The sequence below is a fragment of the Rissa tridactyla genome, chromosome 1, assembly GCF_028500815.1.
Source record: "Rissa tridactyla isolate bRisTri1 chromosome 1, bRisTri1.patW.cur.20221130, whole genome shotgun sequence".
NCBI lineage: Eukaryota > Metazoa > Chordata > Aves > Charadriiformes > Laridae > Rissa > Rissa tridactyla.
In genome coordinates this window covers 169806782-169826233 of record NC_071466.1, presented here as the reverse complement: position 1 = coordinate 169826233, position 19452 = coordinate 169806782, and the positions used below count along the sequence as shown (strand labels likewise).

Below are 19452 nucleotides of genomic sequence, written 5' to 3'. Positions count from 1 at the left end.
GTAGTGTAAGGTAAAGCTTTAAGAGGTAGGTGAAGTGAATCCAGAGTCTGCCTCACGTATTCTCAGCTGCCTGCTGCGAGAGCTGCCCGTGTTACTGGCCCGTAGGGGATGTCCCCCAGCTAAACCCAGGCACACCCCCCTTTCCAACGAGAAGGCAGGGTTAATGGTGCTTACCCACTCCAACAAACAAACAATTTGTTACAAGCCCCAAATGCAACTTTGGCTTACATTCAACACAGAAATTACTTTTAAAACGGGGGGGTTTACAGCTCAAACAGTGAAAAAGTTGAATTCTGAACCAAGCTTCAACCATGTTCCAAGGAGTACTTTGAGGGACAATGCCGGTTACCAACCACTGAAAGCGCTGTCTGTTGGAAAACGTAGTTTTAATAGATATTCTTCATCTTACATAAGAGCACAATAAATACACCACATTCTATAGAAATTTCAGATGACACCAGAGTAAGAAGAGGTGAAAGAGGGAGAATACCAATGGGCTACATAACCATACCCCTCAACTGCATGACAAAACACTCCCTACTGCAACCACTGCAAGCTGTCGCTTATACACTTCAGGCTGGCCTTGCCAAAAGCTTTTAAGCTTGCGCTTTTTTTTTTTTTTTTTTTTTTTTTTGGTCAGGGAGAGGGCTTGGGGAAAGGAAGAGAACAGGGATACAAGTAGTTAAGGGAAGCAGTAAAATGGGTTCCCAGAAAAGATGCTGGACTCCCAGACAAGATGCATACCCAAAAAACAAGGACAGGAAGGAAGTTTTTAAATCGCTTTCCTTCCCTCCAATAAAGAAGCTTTGCTGCTATTTAAGCAGACCAGTTGCTCAAGCAAGTAGCTTAATGAGGCTTGTAGAGAAAACCAGTGGTATGAGGCGCTAGCTCTAAGTGGTTAAGCGAACATCAGTCAATACACAAGCTGGCTGTAACAGTGGTTCTGCGCACTGGGATTTCGTGTTAATAGAGGGCAGGCATTAAAGAAGAAAGTAGAAAACTGTGTAGCCTAACATCTGATGATAATCAGCAAAGAGAAGTTATGCAGATACTCACAATTAGTGCTGTCATTTGCTCTCAACCTCCTACTCGAGTATGGTTATTTTCCAGGAAAACGCATACCAATGCATTACTAAAATTACGGTTACAATGGTTACATCAGAGACTTGTTTCTAAAAGTTACTCCAAATGCGATTTCATATTAAATTGGCCAGGTAAGGTCACCCACATAACACAAGCTAATTAAAAAAAGTCAGCAAACAGAAGCAAAAAAAAAGATTCGTGAATTCCACCTCTTTACTGTTTAATCTGTCAGACTGGTGAAGACAAACCGTCAATTCTGGTTTCAATTTTTTTTTTTTTAAATACGATTGTCACATTAGAGAAATGAAAACACAGCAAAATAAACTGTACAAAGGCAAAGTAGAATAACAAAAAATATTTTACTAAAACATAAGATTTACAGGAGATTTTCCAGACAAGCCATACAAAATGGTCACAAGCTTTTTCTTGGAGGGATTTTTTTTTCTACACTTGACAGCAGAATCACAATATTATTAGTGAAGGTGATGGATGTTTAATGTTCCCATTTTTTGTTCAAACAATGAAGCTTGTCCATCTACAGCGTCTAAGTTAGACTGGGCTAGAGGGTATATTCTAAAGTATAACTGGTTAGCTGCTTTTACCAATGAAATTAGCATCACCATAAAAAGGGAGAAGGAGCCCACAAAATTAAAACAAAAAGCCCCACAGCTAACCCTGCCTACCTTCATTCACAGTGCTTATACTTAAACCATGATGGGAAAAATGATTAAAAGCAGAGATGTGCTGCTGCTTTTAAACAATTTCACAACGATCCAGATGATACTTCTAGCCTCTGCTCATGCGGTACAATAGTGAATTAGGACAAGACACAGATTTGCTAATGTGCATTTAATCACCAAAGGACTGAAGATGTCTGGGCTTTTATTCTGTAATGTTTCTAAGACTGTGTCCATTAAATGCAAACAAAAAAGGAAGAGGTCTTGGCAGAACAGGAGAAGTGATGCACACTTGATGTTCAAAGCGCATTTAAATATTATTCATGGCATATAGCCTAGTCCATGCTCTGGCTGTAAAGAAAAAGAAACAGATTTAAGAAATTATATCTTTTTTGGGCTTTATTAAAGTCATTTTAAATACTTATTTTTAAAGATCACTTTTATACCACTGCTGCAAGTATACAAAATGTATCCATTCTGAGATGAAGGGCAATTTTGAACTCCTATAAAAAAAGCTGACAGCTGCTGAAATGGCCTGACTGCAGGGAATCCCAAAGTGAAGAGGGGTAACATAATCATTCTTCCCATTCCAACAGAAGCAGGTATGGAAGGGATGTACTTTCTGAAACTAGGTAATCTGTTCCCTCAGCTTTACAGAAAAAGCAGTGGTGTGTATTTTTATTTTACCAGGAGTCCAAATTAAACGTGCTTGCAACTTAGGAACGTGAAAACTCAAGATAAAACGGATCGAGAGTGCTTTTCTTCCAGCAGGCCTCACAGACATGAAAACAGACCACAGCAGGCACATTCAGGGTAATCAGACTACGACTGCATGCAATAATTAATTTTGCAAGTTGCAGACATAAAACAAGAGGTCAGGATTTATATCCCCCAACCAATTAGTAATCAGCTGCTTCCTAAAGCTAGGAAGAAAAGAAGTGTAAGATACATCACCTGTTTCTATGGCTTGGGCTTCATTGGTCTTCCATTGCTCAGCTACATCATTTGCTAGTGGATCATCTGGATTGGGAGCGCTTAACAAAGCCTGGATTGATAGCAGAACTGTACGAATCTGCAAAGCTGGGGACCATTTATCTGAAGAGACATTTATAGCAGTAAGAAACACCACATTTACTATAGGCTACAGAAATAGTAAATTTTCCTCTCACAGATTAAAGAATAAGCAAGGTATTTTTTAAACAAATAAAATCTCTTTTGAGGGTCAATTCACAAGTTTCTGTGCTTATTAAGATCAAGAGAAAGAAAATAAGGTAGCACTTACCTTTCAAAATATCTAAACATATTCTTCCCAGCTTGTCTACATTAGGATGATAAATTTTGGTCATGAAACGTACTTTAGGAGCTGCCATTGGATATTCTTCTGGAAGGAATAGTTCAAGTTTAAATGTCCCACCCTCAAAGGGGGAATCCTGTGGACCTGCAATGACCACGTGAAAATAACGTGCGTTGCTTTCATCTGGCTCCGCTTTTATCCCAGGGACTGGCTCTGCCAGCAAGCGCTGGGTTTCCTAGAAGAAGAAGAAGAAGCAGCAATGTAACAAATACAACCCATTTAAAATAAACACGACCTGTATTTTAAAAACAAAAGGTATTTGCTATTGCCTACATCCACAGAAATAATGTTACACAAATACCTTAAAGTCAAAGAACATCTGCAGAAAGAAGATGAGGATGTGGTAAACCGGTACGCATCTCCTTTCGGATCCCTCCACTGCTGTAATAGTGTGTGCCTTCTATGGCGCAAGGTAATAGATAACAATTAAGCTGTCGTCACATTTCTTAACTTTTGATTAAACTACTGCCAAGCTGGTTGGTTGGGTTTTTTTTCCGAATATGCTTAAAAGCACTTTAAAGAACACCACAATGAAAAGACCAAAAGCACTTCCCATTCTACCTTAAATAGAAAATCCCATAAGTGAAAAGCCAAAGGGGTTAATCACTTAGAGAGTTGTTCAAGGTTTACTCTAACGGGAGTAGAGGGGTTTATTAAGATGAACATTTGTACTGGAATCAGATCCAACTTTGAAGATCTAAAGTACTCTGCTGCAACACTGAAGGTGTTTTTAAGGATGTTTTATATACTTACACATATATATGCATAAATAGCTTTGTGTGATCACTTACAGCCTCCATATAACCACATTTAAAGTCACCTAACAAACAGCAGGAAACAGGCAAGTTGTTCAGTAAGTGGCAAAATTAGGGAAGCCTAGTTTCCTACAGAGATTTGTGTTCTTTGTTGCTCAATTCTTCTGCCCACAGCCCCAGGCACCACACTGTGGCTATAGCTAATAGCTGCCCACGTCCTGACCATCCATCCCGCCAACGCAGAGTGGACAGACCAACCAAGTCCTCAGCACCTTTCCCTCTCCTCTGCTTGGCACAGGCACCATTCTGCTCGTTCTTACAAAAAAGAAACCCAAGGCCAATATGGGCAACCGGACATGAGGCAGGGACAAGAAGTCCTGCCGAAGCCTCATTTCCTCAGGTAATTTTAGCCCCATTTCCTGCTTTTCCTCTGGCTTGTTTTTACTAGGTACAGTTAATTTTTTCACCACCTGTGTTGGCTTTCACAAAGAAAAATCATCCCATTTCTACTGAAGAAAAATGGTAACTTGCAGATGTAATACTAATTTATTTTTCTAGTTTTATAGCATATTTATTCTGCGTGTCTACAACAGCACTAATACAAGTACAAAATAGACAGATTGCCTCTACTTGGCTAAATACATTCTTCAAATCTAACTGCACTGCTACGATACTGGCATTTTGTAGAAATAAATTCATGCAGCATTTAAGTGATAATGGCCACCTTGATGCAGGTAAATAACACCTCACTTCAGCAAAAAACAATAAAATATAGAATATAAAGAGGTGAAGTCACAGTAATTAATGCCAAAATCCAGTTATTCATCTCAAAATTGTCAAGGTCCTACAAATCATAATACTGAAGTTATTACCGTGTACATACACAAACATAAAAATAAGTTTATCTGGTCTAATTCCATGTTGTGACTACATATTGCATACTTATCTGCATAGGTATTAGCTGCCAATGACAGGTATACAACTTACTGGAAGGCCCTCCAAGCTTTTTAGAGCTATCTACATTCACTTCTGCAAGTGTATTTTATTTTAAATGATACACATACTCAGAATTCATATTCTGCTGGCTATTTACGTGTACAGTGATTCTGTAGAACAGCAGTTAAAAACAAATGCTTAAAGCTTTAGTTGAGTGGTATAAAAGTCAGTGAGTAAGAAACTACAGATTATTCCTGTAAATGCATAAAACGTTCTCCATTTCTTTCAGCAAGTTTTCAGTATGAGTGCTGCCACAGGTAAATGGGACAATTTGGATTTCCACCTGTAAAGGATCATATACTTATTACAGTTTGACAGGTTTGGCAGAGGGAACAGCATCTTATGCCAAACACAAACTAATACAGCAAGCCAACTTGAAATTTAAAAACAAAGAAAACGGAAAGACCCAATTTTTAAACTTCTTCACAGCTGCTACCACCTGGACTTTGCCAGACACACACAAGAAGGCAAATCGTGGGTTTGGCTCTTGTGGGCATGCCCAAATTTAAGACTTTTTTTTTGTTATTATTTTAAATATTAAGGGTAACACATTTTAATATCTGGGCTGATCTCGGCAGTCCCTAGCCCCCCATCAGTCACTCTGGTCCCCAGACTGCTTCCCTAGTTATGCCAGTACGCTGACAGTGACCATACTGGGCAGCCAATCCTGGTTTAAAATAACCCAGAATCAGCAGTTCTCTGGCAGCAGCATCAGCACTTCTACCTGCCAGCCTCACTGAGGGAGCAATGCCTGGCTGAGAGCTGCACATTCTGCCACTAAAACCCATTTGTCAACAAACAATAAGAGAGCCCACATATGAGAAAAACAATTCTTTTAATGGAGGTACCACATTATACTGAAGGGGCTATACCACTGCTAGTATGTCATCATGTAGAACGATTCTTTTAATCGAGGTATCACATTATACTGAAGGGTTTATACCGCTGCTAGTATGTCATCACATTCAGATAGCCCTTTTTGCCTCTTATGCGATTATCTTGCTATAAACCACCACAGAAAAGGGGAGCGCAAAGAAAAGCGTTTATGCTGCGTACAGCTACGCTAGTGCTGAGGCTACTCAGAAACCATTCAGGCCCCCTCCCCTGTGGAACATTAATATTAGATGAAAAATGCTTTAAGCAAGCACGCCTGGCTTCCTGCGCTGCGCACGGAGCTCCACTACTGTCAGCATAATTGAAGCTGTTTTCAAACAGAGACGAGAAGAAATACTTGCAAGAAATCTGTGAGGGAATGGGTTGACATTCATCTCTCATACCTGCCAGGCTCCGCTGCAGCCATCATGCTGAGAGAGCAAGCACCAGGCTAAACTTGTCTGACACACAAAACGATAGGTCCTGACTCCTGTGAACGTACATCACTACCGTTTTTATGCAAAAGCCAAGAAGCATCTTCGATTGAGAAAAGGCATCTTTTTAAGAGTCACACAGTCAAGCTTGTTAGACTGTGAAAAACACAAGGAAGATGCCATTTATTAAGAGAGCATGAAGTGTTTCTACTTTAATACATCAACACCACCTGCTAAGTTCTGACAGTAAATAAGGCTTTTGATCTTCAATTATGAAGAAATTTATAATATCTTCACTATATTTGGGGGGGAAACCATGGAAAAGGAACAGAAAGGGAGAAATTAATCAAAGTTACATTTTAACATCTAAGCGTATAAAATGCTTAAACACGCAAGTAGGTCCAGTTCTAAGGTGGTATCAGGGACTGGTCTTCCACATTTTACAGTAAGATGGCCAGTTAAAGACATGCTGATAATAAAATCAATTTGATTTGCCACAAGACTTGGAGTAAAAAGACAGATTTGAGATAAACAGTTGTCAGTATACAGGGCAACACTATGCACCAGGTCAGGAAACTGAACTGCTTAGAGATTATTTTCTTCTTAAGTATACATTAGCTCAAAAAACAAAAAAAAACACCCAAACCAAACCTGTCAGTCACCCACAAGAGAGTCACAAGATGTGGACTCAATCTACGAACAAGGAAATGTTTAACTACATGCTGATATTATTTTGTAATTTTATATTACCTTCCCCAGAGGATGGTTACCCAATGAAAAACAGCCTCTCAAACATGTTAAATGAATAAATAAATCACTTCTAATTAAACTTTTATCTTCCCACTTTTTTAACTGATCAGGAAGATCAAGTATATGCAATGCTTTCCAGTATCTTTTTAGGCAAAATCTTTCTAACACTTTCTTAGCTGAGGAAGTGAGTTTTGTGCAATATGTTACTTCCCTATTTCTCCCCAAAACTGCCTTTGAACCCTTTGTCCAATTTCAGCATCTCTGTACATTTTGTAAGCTTTCAGTGGCTAAGACAAAAGCCAAGCTCAGTGCTATCAAAGAAAAAGACATGAAGAACTCTGACTACATGTTGTTTGGCCAGTTCATTCGAACCAAGTATGTACTATGCTTGCCTAGCATAAGAAAAAATCCTGCCAATAACAATATAAAGAGCTGGACACCCAAATGTTAACATGCTAAAGAGGAAAAAGGACAAATTCATAGAAAACTAGGTTTTGCAGTTCTGCTGCTCACAATAAATGTCTTTACAATACAGCAGTTAATTTTGTCTTCATACAAATTTCCGTCAAGTAAGTGTTCCAGAACAGCACTTCATAGTGTTTCTTATTAAGTCTCCTCTAGCATGCGCAAGTTCCACAGAAGAGATTTCAGGACATATTTTGAGCTCTAAAGCACTTAATGAAGTATTCCATGCTGCTATAGGCAGTTATTTTTATTTGTCATACTCTGCAATGTTTTTGGATTGAGATGTCTTCTCACTCCTGCTTTTACCAATTCCAAGCTAATGTCATAATTTCCATTGACTGAAGAAAATTAATAAACACAAAATGAAGACACCTGCCAGTCAGTACTTAAAAAAAAAAAAAGGCCACAAGCCACAACACTGTCATTCACAACTGGTTATGCCACCCACAATTTTATCTTTCTTATTTTTAATTAAGTGGTTAAAAAACACAGAAGCGTTGAAGGTGTTTTGACAAGCAAAAGCAAAGCTTTTCTTACTAACACAGGTGGCCTGAAGTGGAGTGACAGATGATACGGATGGGACAGATGGTGTAGCTGACATTCTCCACAGCTATTCTTCTATGAAGACATTAAATTGAAGACTAATTGTACCCAAGGGGGAGAAACCCTCAACCTGTTTTTACAGTAACCTGTGAGGACAAGAAGCCTCAGGAAGAGAGAAAGCTGTGACCTTTAGAAGAGACCAGCAGAGCAAGAGGTGGGGGTGAGGGTTTTTCAGGTTGCCAAGACTGAGAGAAGCCACGCGAAAATGAGAGATTGATTTGCAGGGGGGGGGGCGGGGATGAGTTTCGTTCTTTGAGCTTTTGCTTAGTTATCCTGCCTTCAGTGGAAGGAAAAAGTTACTGAAAAGCAGACATAATCACCACGATTCTCCTGGTTCACGCACCTAGACCAGGACAGAGCCCTTCTTTAAAGAAGCAAACTGAACAACCCAGAAGATGCTTCCATACAGACACGCATGAAAATCAATTGTTAGCGCACATGGAGATATGAACAAGCATACAAAGAAAGAATCCATTAGAAAAATACCACTATTTTTATCACTTCCAGTCTTACAGAAGTGTTTATAAAAGCCTCAAGTTGCCAAGGCCTCAGTCAAAACAACCAAAAAAAGATTTCTGTGCACTACATTTTTGAAAAACAAAAAGCTACTTCAGAAGTCTCATTTGCTATCAAAAGATTAAAGCCTGAACATTTTAAGCTGATAAATGAGCAGCCACAGGGGAAAGGAAGAAAAAGAGCTGTGCCGCCTTTCCACTTCAGCTTATTATGCACCTTCACTTTTTCCTGTATAGCTCTCTCTTGACCTCATGGTAAAACATAGCATGTAGCTGATACGGAAGAAAAAAAATAAATAAAAAAAAAATCATGCAAGAGAGAGGTTCCTGATGCAGTTCACCACATGTCCACACAAACAGCTGTGCCAACCAAACGGTGGGTGCAAACATATGCTGCCAGAAGGATGGGAGAACAGACTGCTCCTTTTGCTGAAAGGGCTGGTTTAAAGAGTTGAGGCTGCAGTGTTAATCACAGCACGATACTAGCGTAACATTGCTATTCTGTAACCAACCTTAAAAGGAAATGCAGAGGCTACCTCCTCATTCCAAAGGAAGAGGCTTAACTACCAACAGGGCTAATTTCAGTAACAGATGGTAAACTGCTAAATTAAAGTCTTCACCCATCTATAAAAGTCTTAAACACCAAGACTCTGTATATCTTTTTACTTGTTATAAACAGTTATCTAGCAACCTTCTATAGTGTTGAGACTACAGAAAAGCATCCTTACGACTAGCAGCTTTATGCTAGTACCTTAAAAAGGGAGAGAACATCATTAAGACTTTCAGAGGTCAACATAGCTGTGATAAAATTACTCTGAAACTTCAAAACAGAAAATACTCATCAGGCCTCTTACACAGAGAGAAAATATCACAGGTCTCAGAGCTGTTAAATATTTAAAATGGCACAATACCACATCCTTATGCAAAGTCTCAGGAGAATGATTCTTTCCTTGTATTTTCAGCAGCACATTTACTAGCTCAATTCTCTATGCAATATTCAAGTAATTTACCTTCAGCATCACCTACTAAGATGGAAGTTACACCCCTACTACTTTGTCAGGCCAAGGCAAGGTACAAGCCCTCTCTAATCTAGTTCAGACAGTAAAAAATTTAGGTACCATCCACCTTTACCTGTAGGTTCAACTAACCCTAGGTGGCTTTATTCTGAACAGATCAGTGAAGACCAATGATGAATTAGTATCTTTGTCTTAATAAAACTTAATCTGCAATAGGAATTACAGCTCAACTCCCAGTGCTTATTGCTGCCCCCTTGCCAGAAATCACCATCCTGCAAATCTACTGAGAAACTAAAGCCTGCCAACATTCCCAATTCAACTCAGGAAGAGTGAGCTGGGCTCTATTAACTAGATCTTTAACCCAAAAAATGTTGACTGACAGCATACAAACTCTGCTGCCATCTAGCAGAGGACAGTAACTTCCAACAGAAACTGATGAACAGTTGGCATTGGCTGTAGGTAAAACATCTTCTACCAGTACAGATGAATGAAATCTGGGCATCTCGATATACTTCTTCCATAGGTGCTACAAGCAAGAGTCTCCAAACAGCTGGCTACAACACAAACTTCTTCGGTAGCCTTGGCCGTTTATAGAAGGAACAGTAAGATGCAACACTGCATGAATAGTCCCAAGATGGCCTAAAAAACTAAAATTGCTGGTAAAATGAAAGAGGTACTCATGATTGAAAAAAAAAAAAAAATACACATCAGCTTGCTTCACTTCTTCAGGACACAAAACTTGTATTTGGTATTGCCTAATTTAACTGCATAACCATCTAGGCATATGTACAGGTTGTAGGCATCAAGGTGTTGGCAGCAGGGGGGCTCCAGGGGTGACCTCTGTGGGAAGAGGCCAGGGGCAGCCCCGTGCCAGACACAGCCAGCTTCAACAGACCTGCTGCAGGGCATGGCCGAGGCTGTCAGCCAAGCTGGTGGCACATCTGGGAAAATGTATTTAAGAAAGGACAGAAAACGTCACACAGAGAAAACAGTGGGGGGGGGGGGGAAGTGTGAGGAAAACTAGTGTGAACATCAAGGTCAGAGAAGGAGGGTGAGGAGGTGCTCCAGGCACTGGAGCAGAGATTCTCTGTAGCCCACAGAGGACCAAACATCCGCACTGCTGCCTATGGAGACAACCACACTGGAGCAGGCGAAAGGCATGAGGAAAGACCAGCAGAAGGAAGACCCCACTCCCCATCCCCCTGCATCCACCAGGGACAGGGGAGGTAAAGGGAGGCAAAAGGCTCTGATTTCGTCTTTGTTTCTCACCATCCAACTATATTTTACTTGGAAATAAATTAATTAATTTTCCCCACGTCGAGTCTGTTTTGCCTGTGATGGCATTCAATAAGTGATCTCCCTGTCTTTGTCTCGATTCATGAGCTTTTCCATCTTATTTTCTCCCCCTGCCTGGTTGAGGTGGGGACAGTGAGAGTGGCTGGGTGGGCAGCTGGTCAAGGCCAACCTCCTACAGCATAAATCACAAACTAACTTTTAAACCAAAATGTGTTTGAACTGTTGTATCCAGAAGCACTTTTAGAGAGGATGTGGTAGACAGTTTCAGACTCTGCAGATGATATTGCAAATTAGTTTTTCAAAAAGAGATGACAGACTTAAAATGAAAGCCACTAGCTCCATTTTCTGCTATAGTTGAAATGATAACACTTATCACTTGGAGGGTACCACACATACCAATTTATGTGGGAGAGTATGTGATGAGGAAAGAGAGATGTCTTTCAGTTTAACTGATTGCTCATCAGTGTCTTCAATATTTGCTTCCTGGGGGAGATCAGACATTTGCTGCCAAGTCCTCCAGGAAGATACCTAAAGCAGATAAAAAGTCACTACCAATAGCTAAAAGCAGAGAGATATAAAAAAAATAAGAAGTTACACCTAGATTCCACCATCAATGACTAAAAATTAGTGCAAGTGCTTTATCTCATTCTTCACTGGCTTCATCTGTTGAGTTTATAATCAAGTCAAGTTGCTTTTCTCCCCACCATTTCAGCCTGATGCTCAGTTCTTCCTGATCAACTTCACTCACATCTGTAACTAACTCCACCTTTTCCTTTCCTCACAAAATGCCTGGGTTTGCCTGAGCAGGAAGCCCTAACTTCTCAGCAGCAGCACTAAAGCGTACAGTCACCATTCCATGCACCCTTTTCATCAGCCCAAGCGTTTACAAAGTCAAACAACAAATGAGATCACAGAACTGATTTGGCTTAAGAAATAACCTTTACTGCGGAGTTCCGAGCCAAATCTGTCCCTCAGTTCAAGTTTACTGCAGCAGCACAAAAACTTCTGTGCCAGCACAGCCCAGGCTAAATCTGTTTATGCAGCAAGGCTGCTCAACATGAACCACAGGGTAATCACCTTGAGAACTTCTGGTTAATCTAACTTAACTAGGTGGTAACTTTTCCACCTTGTGCTGGCTCTCTGCAAAAACCACAGCAGTACACCACCAATTTTAGCATTTCAATTCAGACAAACAAAAAATTTGTTTAATATTTTTATTCTGATTGCAGGAAACCCTCGCCAGCTGCCAGTGCCGTTATCTTCCAACTACATCTAATAGTTTGGATTAATTTGGAGTATGAAATGGAAACTAAAGGTTTTAGCTGCATAGGGTGAAACTTAAAGCAGCATATTGGCATATGGACAAATTATAATTACTTGCCAAATGGCAATTCTTTCCTATTTTGTCAGAGTGGGATAAGGGGGAAGATCATACTGATCTCCTTCACCAAGAACTGATAAGTTGCACACAAGAAGATAAACCTCATGCATGTTTTTGCTTTGATTTTTGAGGGGGAGGCAGTAGGAGAAAGTGAAACATATCAGTCAAAACTATATTCTACATATAAGGATAAAGCTACCTCAGAAAACCACAAAGACTTAATTAAAAGATTTTTTTTTATAACAGTACATTACATTTTGGCACAAATTCTTACAGGGTCTATCAATTTGTTAGCTACAATTATCTAAAGAACTGGCTATAACCAGCATTACTGAAAATAAATTGGTTACCTAAGCAGATGTCATATTGTCAGAGAGATTTCAGAATGTTTAGATTAAAATTATACCACTGTAAAACAACTACATTGGAGAAAGTCTTCTGAAAATAATGTCTGTGTCTTAGGAAAAAAAGAACTAGCAATAAAGCCCACTAAACTGTAAACCTAAGGTCAAACATCATAAATAGAAGGCTGCACTTGTGGCTTCCAGTAGCTGGCCTCCACACGAATTCTTCTCTTCCTTGCCATATAATCCCCGAGCGTCAGTGTCCCACATGACTCCACTTCCTGGACTCATTACTAGGATAACGTCTCTGTACACTAACACTTCCACCACCCTGCAGGTTCCTAGACCCCATCACCAGCCCCGACTGTATCTACCCCACCCTCAAATAAAAAAAAACAAAAAAACATTCTAATGTCAAAATGTCAAATGCATCTGCTGTGAAAAAGAAAGACTTGAACAGTGGTACAGTAGATTTAACTAGTGCTCAGTCTATGGAGAATTGTCCATCAATTTGAAACTACAACTCTGCTAAGGAAGCACCATGAACTCTGGATCACTCACAATCTTCCCTCACACACTTCTGGTTCTCCAGTTCCCATCATTACACAAACAATTTTAACCACTGCAAAGTCACTCACAGTGAGATGAAGACAAATATACATCAGGTAACTACACCTTCCCAGAAAAAAAAAAAAAAAAGGAAAAAAAACCAAAAAGAAAAAACACCCATCTTCCACTCATGGAAGACAACGTTGTTGCCAAACAACAGTGACATGAAGAGGGGCATTTTTAAGGTCAGCATCGCTCTCCCCTGAGTACGACCTTGTTCTTGAGTCTTCCACAGTAGATTACAGGATTTTGGAACTATGAAGCTGAGATCCTATGCAAATTCCTAGAGGATTATCTATGTACCAGCACAGATCAAGCTTTTCATGGTCCATCTCCAGCTATAGTAAAGTGAGGCATGACTAAATTCACTAAGCTAATAGTGTAAACCATTCCTGCGATTATACTGATGGAGCACATTTGCATTAGACCATTGCATTAATATACAGTGTGGAGTCAACTATCAAAGTGTGATTAAAGCAAACAATAATTCATACAGAGCTGTTGTCCAAATGACATCTATGGCAAAATGTGCCACTTGCTTCTCACTATTAACCCATCAGTCACGTGTAACTATGAAAATGTGTTTGTACTATTGCACAAAACAAATTTTGATGATACACTGAAAGCCAAACATAAGAGACAAGTCCAGTATAAAACAACTCCATGCAAAGCGATAAAAACCCATTAGCATCAGTACTTAAAAAGCTTGAGGTACTATAGACTTGTACCTAAAGTTTCTCAGATGTTATACAAGAAGGTGGTCCAAACAAGATTTTTGCCTCTAGTTGGATTATTTGCTGGTTTTTTTCCTCAGTTTTTATTCTCTGGTGTCTACTGAAAGCTTTAAGGAAAAGGCTATGGAAAAGTTACTAGTGTCGTCTTTAAGACCTTTTATTACGACTACATGTTTTCCTTTTAAAGTTGGTACCTTGGTCTAACTTGAAAGTTTTCTTATCCTCTGGGTCTGAGTGCCCTTCTGGGCCTAAGGACCTCCACAAAAGATCTGTTCTGCCAAACTTCAGGCTTCCAGTACATGCTTGTACACCCCTCCCACTACCACAGCCAGCCTATGTTGTACTAGTCGCCCGGCAAGAAGACTCAAAGAAGGTCTCAAAGTAGGACATGTATTGTCTTCCTACATTTGTTGGGGAGCTGCGGGGAAAATGGTCTTAAGAAGAACAGTACAAAAAAACCTCTGAATATTCCGTAAGTTTTCACCCTTCTGTCAATTAAGTTATCCACAAGATTCAAACAGCATACAACGGGCAAAAAGACATTACAAAGACCAAATATACAGCTTCTCTGACAAACACCAAGGAACAGCACTGCCCAGAAGTAATATTTTCTATGCCTAACCATCACCTAAACAAACGCAAAATACCACGCAAAGGTATTAAGTTTACCTCCGGTCTTTTTTTTTTTAATTTATTAAATAAAATTTTATTTATTAAGAAATGTCTGGCAACAGAGAAATCAAAAAGTAATGGCGACTTAAATTTTCACGTGGAGACAGATGTCCATACCCCAGAAGCCCATAGCTTCCAAGACAAAGTGAGAAACTTCAAGTTGGCTGTCAGCAATACAATAAGAACTTCTAGAAAGTTTCATAAGTTACAGACTAAATACCTGATTGATATTTAAAAAAACAAACATATAAAGCTGACTATAGTGACCTCTAATACAGAACACTGTAGGTGCCTATCACCACACACACCATGAGAATCTCCATAAAACCTCCCAGAATTTTTACAATTTGAGGCAGCATTTTATAACTCAGAAGATAAAACGTTACCCAGATTCTGAAAAAATACTACAAACAGGAGCTCACTGGCAGCGATGCAGAAATAGCTTCTCACAGTAAACAGCAAGAAAGGAATATCTCAGACAATAACACGGTATCATGCAGGGGAGGAAATCAAAGCCTCAGCAATTTAACCCTGATAAATACGTTAATAAAAAAAAATTGGAGGAGTGTCAGATGCTGCTTCAGATGGTTTACTTCATGATAGGAGCAGCTGCAGTGATTGTAACAGAAGCACTACTAACAACTGGCTACACAGTTAACGCATAGACCTGGACATCAAATTATGAATGACGAGATCACTGCAGCAGTGAAAACAGCAGAAAAAACATCTGAAAAGATGACAGGAGGCAGCATTGCCCATCCCATTCAGATATACCGACTGCACTTCACACGGCAATGAGGTGGTTTGAATGTCAGCCAAAAAAAAAAAAAAATCAGATGCAATTCAACTCCTTACTCGACTGGAACTACGTGACTTTGCAACATTGGAGAGAACCAGTGTAATAAGTGCTTGAAAGTAAAAATTGCTGGGCTTTATTTCTCATATATATTGCAAAGGCTCACTCTTGAATACTGTGCAATAGGAAAAACAACTGTACAGCCTCAAAGACACACATCTATGTAAATGTGCTGTGCCACATTTTTATTTTTTCTTACATTAACAGATTTTTTTTGTCAAGGTGATTCTCAGAGGACCCCTGGTTTTGGACTATTGAAGAAAATAAAAATACTTCTCTATTCACAAGACAGAAGGTTTTCCAATTCAGATTATATCTTTAAAGATTCAAAAAGATATCATTTTCTACTCATCATTTGTGATGTGCTAACACTTAAGTAATAACTCTCAAGCAAGTAAACTCTTGAGATAACATGTCATTCTTCCCCCAGTTGTTTAAAGTTTGTGTTTCTAAGTAATTTGAGGACAGCAAACCAGGAGACATTCTGTATCTTCTGTACCAACTGCTTTGCAACATCTATACTGTCACCTTTTAATTGAATTTGGGGGAAGTATTGGAAATATAGATGGAGCTCTCTGCTGAGAGAAGGAAAGCTACTGCTCTCCTACTGGGCTAGATGACAGCCTGCACATAGCAAAGAAGCAGGCTGAGGAGTACAGGGCTGCTAGTCAACCTGAGAGCCAGGCCATCTGCCAGCAGTTGGTCAAGACGAGGAACGCCAACTGCATTTCGAGCAGTTAGCTAGATTCTGTACTTCATTACAGTCCAAATATGTACTCCTATCCCAAATCAGCCACCAACAGCCTCCCTCCAATGGCAACACAAAGGGTACACGTGGATCAAAGGGAGAAGGTCTTTTCCTAACAGCAACCTAAGCCATTTATTTATCATCAAATTTACTACCATGCATAAAGAAAGTCAGATCACCTTGTTACTGGAGTTATTTCACCTTTCTACAGCTCTTTCCTAATATCTCTCTTTCTCTTACATTTCCATTCTTGATCTTCCAAACTCTCACTAGCAGCAGAGTCCGCTTACTCCCCTCCATCTAAGCGAACTAGCAACAGGAAATTTAACATCAAGATTGGCAGGTTAGAAAAGGTCAAAATAAGTCTCACTCAAGACTCCTAAAGACTCAAGCAGACATATCTCTAGGTCTGCACCTCTGCAGCTGCAATATTGCAAAATATGACTTTGCACGTTTTTGAAGCTGTAGTCAAGATTCAAGTCCTGGACCGTACAGACATCTGGCAACCTAACACATGCACAGCATGGGAGCTAAAGAATTGGTCATCTAACACAACCAATTCAGGATTTAAATGCTCTAGATTGGCTGCAGACAACTTATAACACATACATGGCTATAATAGATAATAATCCTGAAAACTCTAAAGAGGATCCTCCAGAAGAAATCTGGAGTTTCTAGGTCTCTCTTCTGCTGCCTTCCACCTCCCCTCTCCAGGAGGAGAAGAAACATTCCTATGCCATCACACATCTTTGAAGTGAGTCCTCTGAAGCGCTCCAGGTTTTATCTAGAAAAGCATGAAAAAAGCCAAAAGCGCCAAGAAGGAAATTTATGTATCAGCTTACAAGTAACCGTGCTTCTTGGCTGTTTTCAGGGGAATTGTCAAGAGCTATTAAAAATATTTAGCATGGACATCGGCCTCAAGACTAAGCTCCCACCACATCTCTGTGATGAATACCAGTTCCACTGTATTACAAATCAGTGTTCCCTCTCACACCTGAAATATATGCAGCTTTGCATGCTGTCCACTAAAGCAGCTGGATCAGTATCAAACACATTCTGTAAGATTTGCCTTCGTTATTTTTACTGCTTAAAATTCTGAGCAACAATCGCGGTTTAGTCTGTTTCACACAAGATAAATGCTACTCCTGCCTCATTTTTACCTCATCTCCTTTATCACCTATTAAGATAACTTGACTTTTTAGAGAAAATCCAGTTTTATTTTTTCATCCACTGTTTAACATATTCTACACTCAGGTGTTTTACAATGGTTGCCAACACCGCATGCTCAACCAAGAGAGCTTCAGAGTGTTATAAATTATTTGTGACATTCATCCACTTCAACAGCTAACAAGGGTGCTCTTATTTCCCATGAGGGCTAACAAACCTTACTGGAATCACTTCGTAACTTCTGCAAAGGGAGCAATCGCCAATTTGAGGGCTTCAATTCACATCACTGCAAATCAAGTGGGAGATGGCTAGTGTGGATGTTTGTGCTGGACTGCTACAGGACCAAGCTATCAAAGAGACGGGTACCGCAACACAGCTACCTGTATCTCTGCTGAGTGACTCTAAACCATTCAAGCCTTAAGCTGAAATGGCACTCAGAGGGTCAGTTGAAAGTACCTCAAAGTTGAGAGCCCTTACAGAGCTTGGTAAATGGAAGCTGAAGCAAAACACTGAACAGCCAGCAGAAACACACAAATATCATACGGGTCGACAGCTGGGAGCGCACATAGCAGCAACCAGGCTGGCCTAGCCTGTACCGGCACGGATGCCCCCGATCTACAGCTCAAGCCCCAGTGTAACTACTCGCTGTGTTCTGTGCCTCCTCGCACAGGTGAAGGAACCCGAGCACCGCGCCTCGGCTGCGCTCCCCCGGCCCAAACACGGCGAGAGCTACTCCGGGGAGCCGGGGCCCAGCGCTGCCCGCCTGCGGGCCGCCCCGGCGAGGATCCGCATCGCCGGCGGAAGGGGATGGGGGGCGCGCCCGCTGCCTCTCAAGCTCCAGGCCTGGCAAAGAGCGCGCAGGCACCCGACGGACGGCAGCACTGAGGGCCGTGAGGCGCCGCCACCGTCACCTAGGTGGTTACCGAGATGGGCGCGGGCCCGCTCTCGCCCGCCGCCCCCAGCCCGCCAGAAGGGCCCGGCCGCTCCCGACCGACCGCGCACGCCGCCGCTGGGCCCAGGAGCTCCCGCAAGCGGCGGCGGGAAACGGCAGGGGCGGGCCATGCCTAGCGCAGTCCCTCATCCCCGCTCGCTCCCGCGGCGGCCGGGCGCTTCGGTGGGTCGCCCCCCGCCCGGCGGGGGAAGGCGGAGGCCTGGGAGCGGCCCTGCTCCCGGGCACCGGAAGCGGCGCCCGGCCCGGCCCAGCCCAGCCCTACCCGCCGGGCAGGCGGGACCCGGCCCGGCCACCCCCTGAACCCCCCGCGGAGCACGGCGCGGCGGCGGACGGTGAGGGTAAGGCGGGGGGTACCTTGATGATCCTGCGGGGCAGCCCGGCCATCTTGTCTCGTCGGGGTGCAGGCTCGCGGGCTCGCCTCCGCTCGCGGCTCGCGCACAGCCGGAAGTAGCCCGCGCCGCGCTTCCGGTGGCACCGCCCCTCGGCGCGGCACGCCGGGCAATGTAGGCCGCGGCCTTTCCTTCCGCCGCCGGTTCGGCAGCTTGCCGGCAGCCCCGGGGACCCGGCGGACCCCTGGGCTGAAAGGGGATCCCTGAGATTTCACTACCCGTAGGATGCGGCACAGCGCTGTTGGGGAGGAGCCGGCGTAAGGGGCCGTGAGGCGGTGGGAGGGCCGGGGCGTGCCGCCGCCCGCACCGCCCTCCGCCTCAGGCCGCGCCGCCCCGGCCGTGGATGGCGGGACAGGCCCGCTGCCTCTCCTCACAGGCTGACGGGCTGCCCCATGCTCAAATATGTTGGGCCCAGGAGGGGCCTTCGCTTCTCCAGGACCTGCAGGAGAAGCAGGTAACGCCCGGGGGGCAGCGGCCTCCTCGGGCACCCCGGTACGAGCCGGCAGAGCCCCGCTGCCAGAGCGGCTTATGGTCCCCGTGACTGACCCCCTCCCCGGTGCATACCGGCCATCTGCCACGGCGGGAGAAACCCGTTCGCAATAAGCGTGTGGGGTCATCTGACAGAATTAAGGTTACATCAGCGTGTCCTGTGCACTGTAATGGTGTATCGTTTCCTGATTTTATTCAGTGTGAGTGTCACTGAACTTGTCACAAAGACATCTTAGAGCATCTTCATCTTAGTAACATCTCGTTAGTGAACTTCCTTCTTTTTTAGCAGAAGAA

At 42.3% G+C, this 19452-nt stretch overlaps 1 protein-coding gene across 1 annotated transcript; it reads right to left on the bottom strand.

Moving 5' to 3' along the window:
• Positions 1 to 1423: 1423 nt before the first annotated feature.
• Positions 1424 to 18876, bottom strand: UBE2N (ubiquitin conjugating enzyme E2 N). Its single transcript, XM_054190219.1, has 4 exons — positions 18635 to 18876; positions 3043 to 3289; positions 2715 to 2855; positions 1424 to 2111 (listed from the first exon to the last, which is right to left on the bottom strand). Exons 1-4 carry the CDS (start codon positions 18662 to 18664, stop codon positions 2071 to 2073), a joined length of 459 nt encoding a protein of 152 aa, XP_054046194.1. The 5' UTR covers positions 18665 to 18876; the 3' UTR covers positions 1424 to 2070.
• Positions 18877 to 19452: the final 576 nt, after the last annotated feature.

Bases quoted from the DNA above. Each gene is read 5' to 3' on its own strand.
- UBE2N (XM_054190219.1), bottom strand. From the start codon at position 18,664: ATGGCCGGGCTGCCCCGCAGGATCATCAAG. The intron at 3,290-18,634 runs GTACCCCCCGCC...TTCTTCTTCTAG, and splicing joins TGCCCCGCAGGATCATCAAG to GAAACCCAGCGCTTGCTGGC. The intron at 2,856-3,042 runs GTAAGTGCTACC...ATGTCTCTTCAG, and splicing joins ATGTTTAGATATTTTGAAAG to ATAAATGGTCCCCAGCTTTG.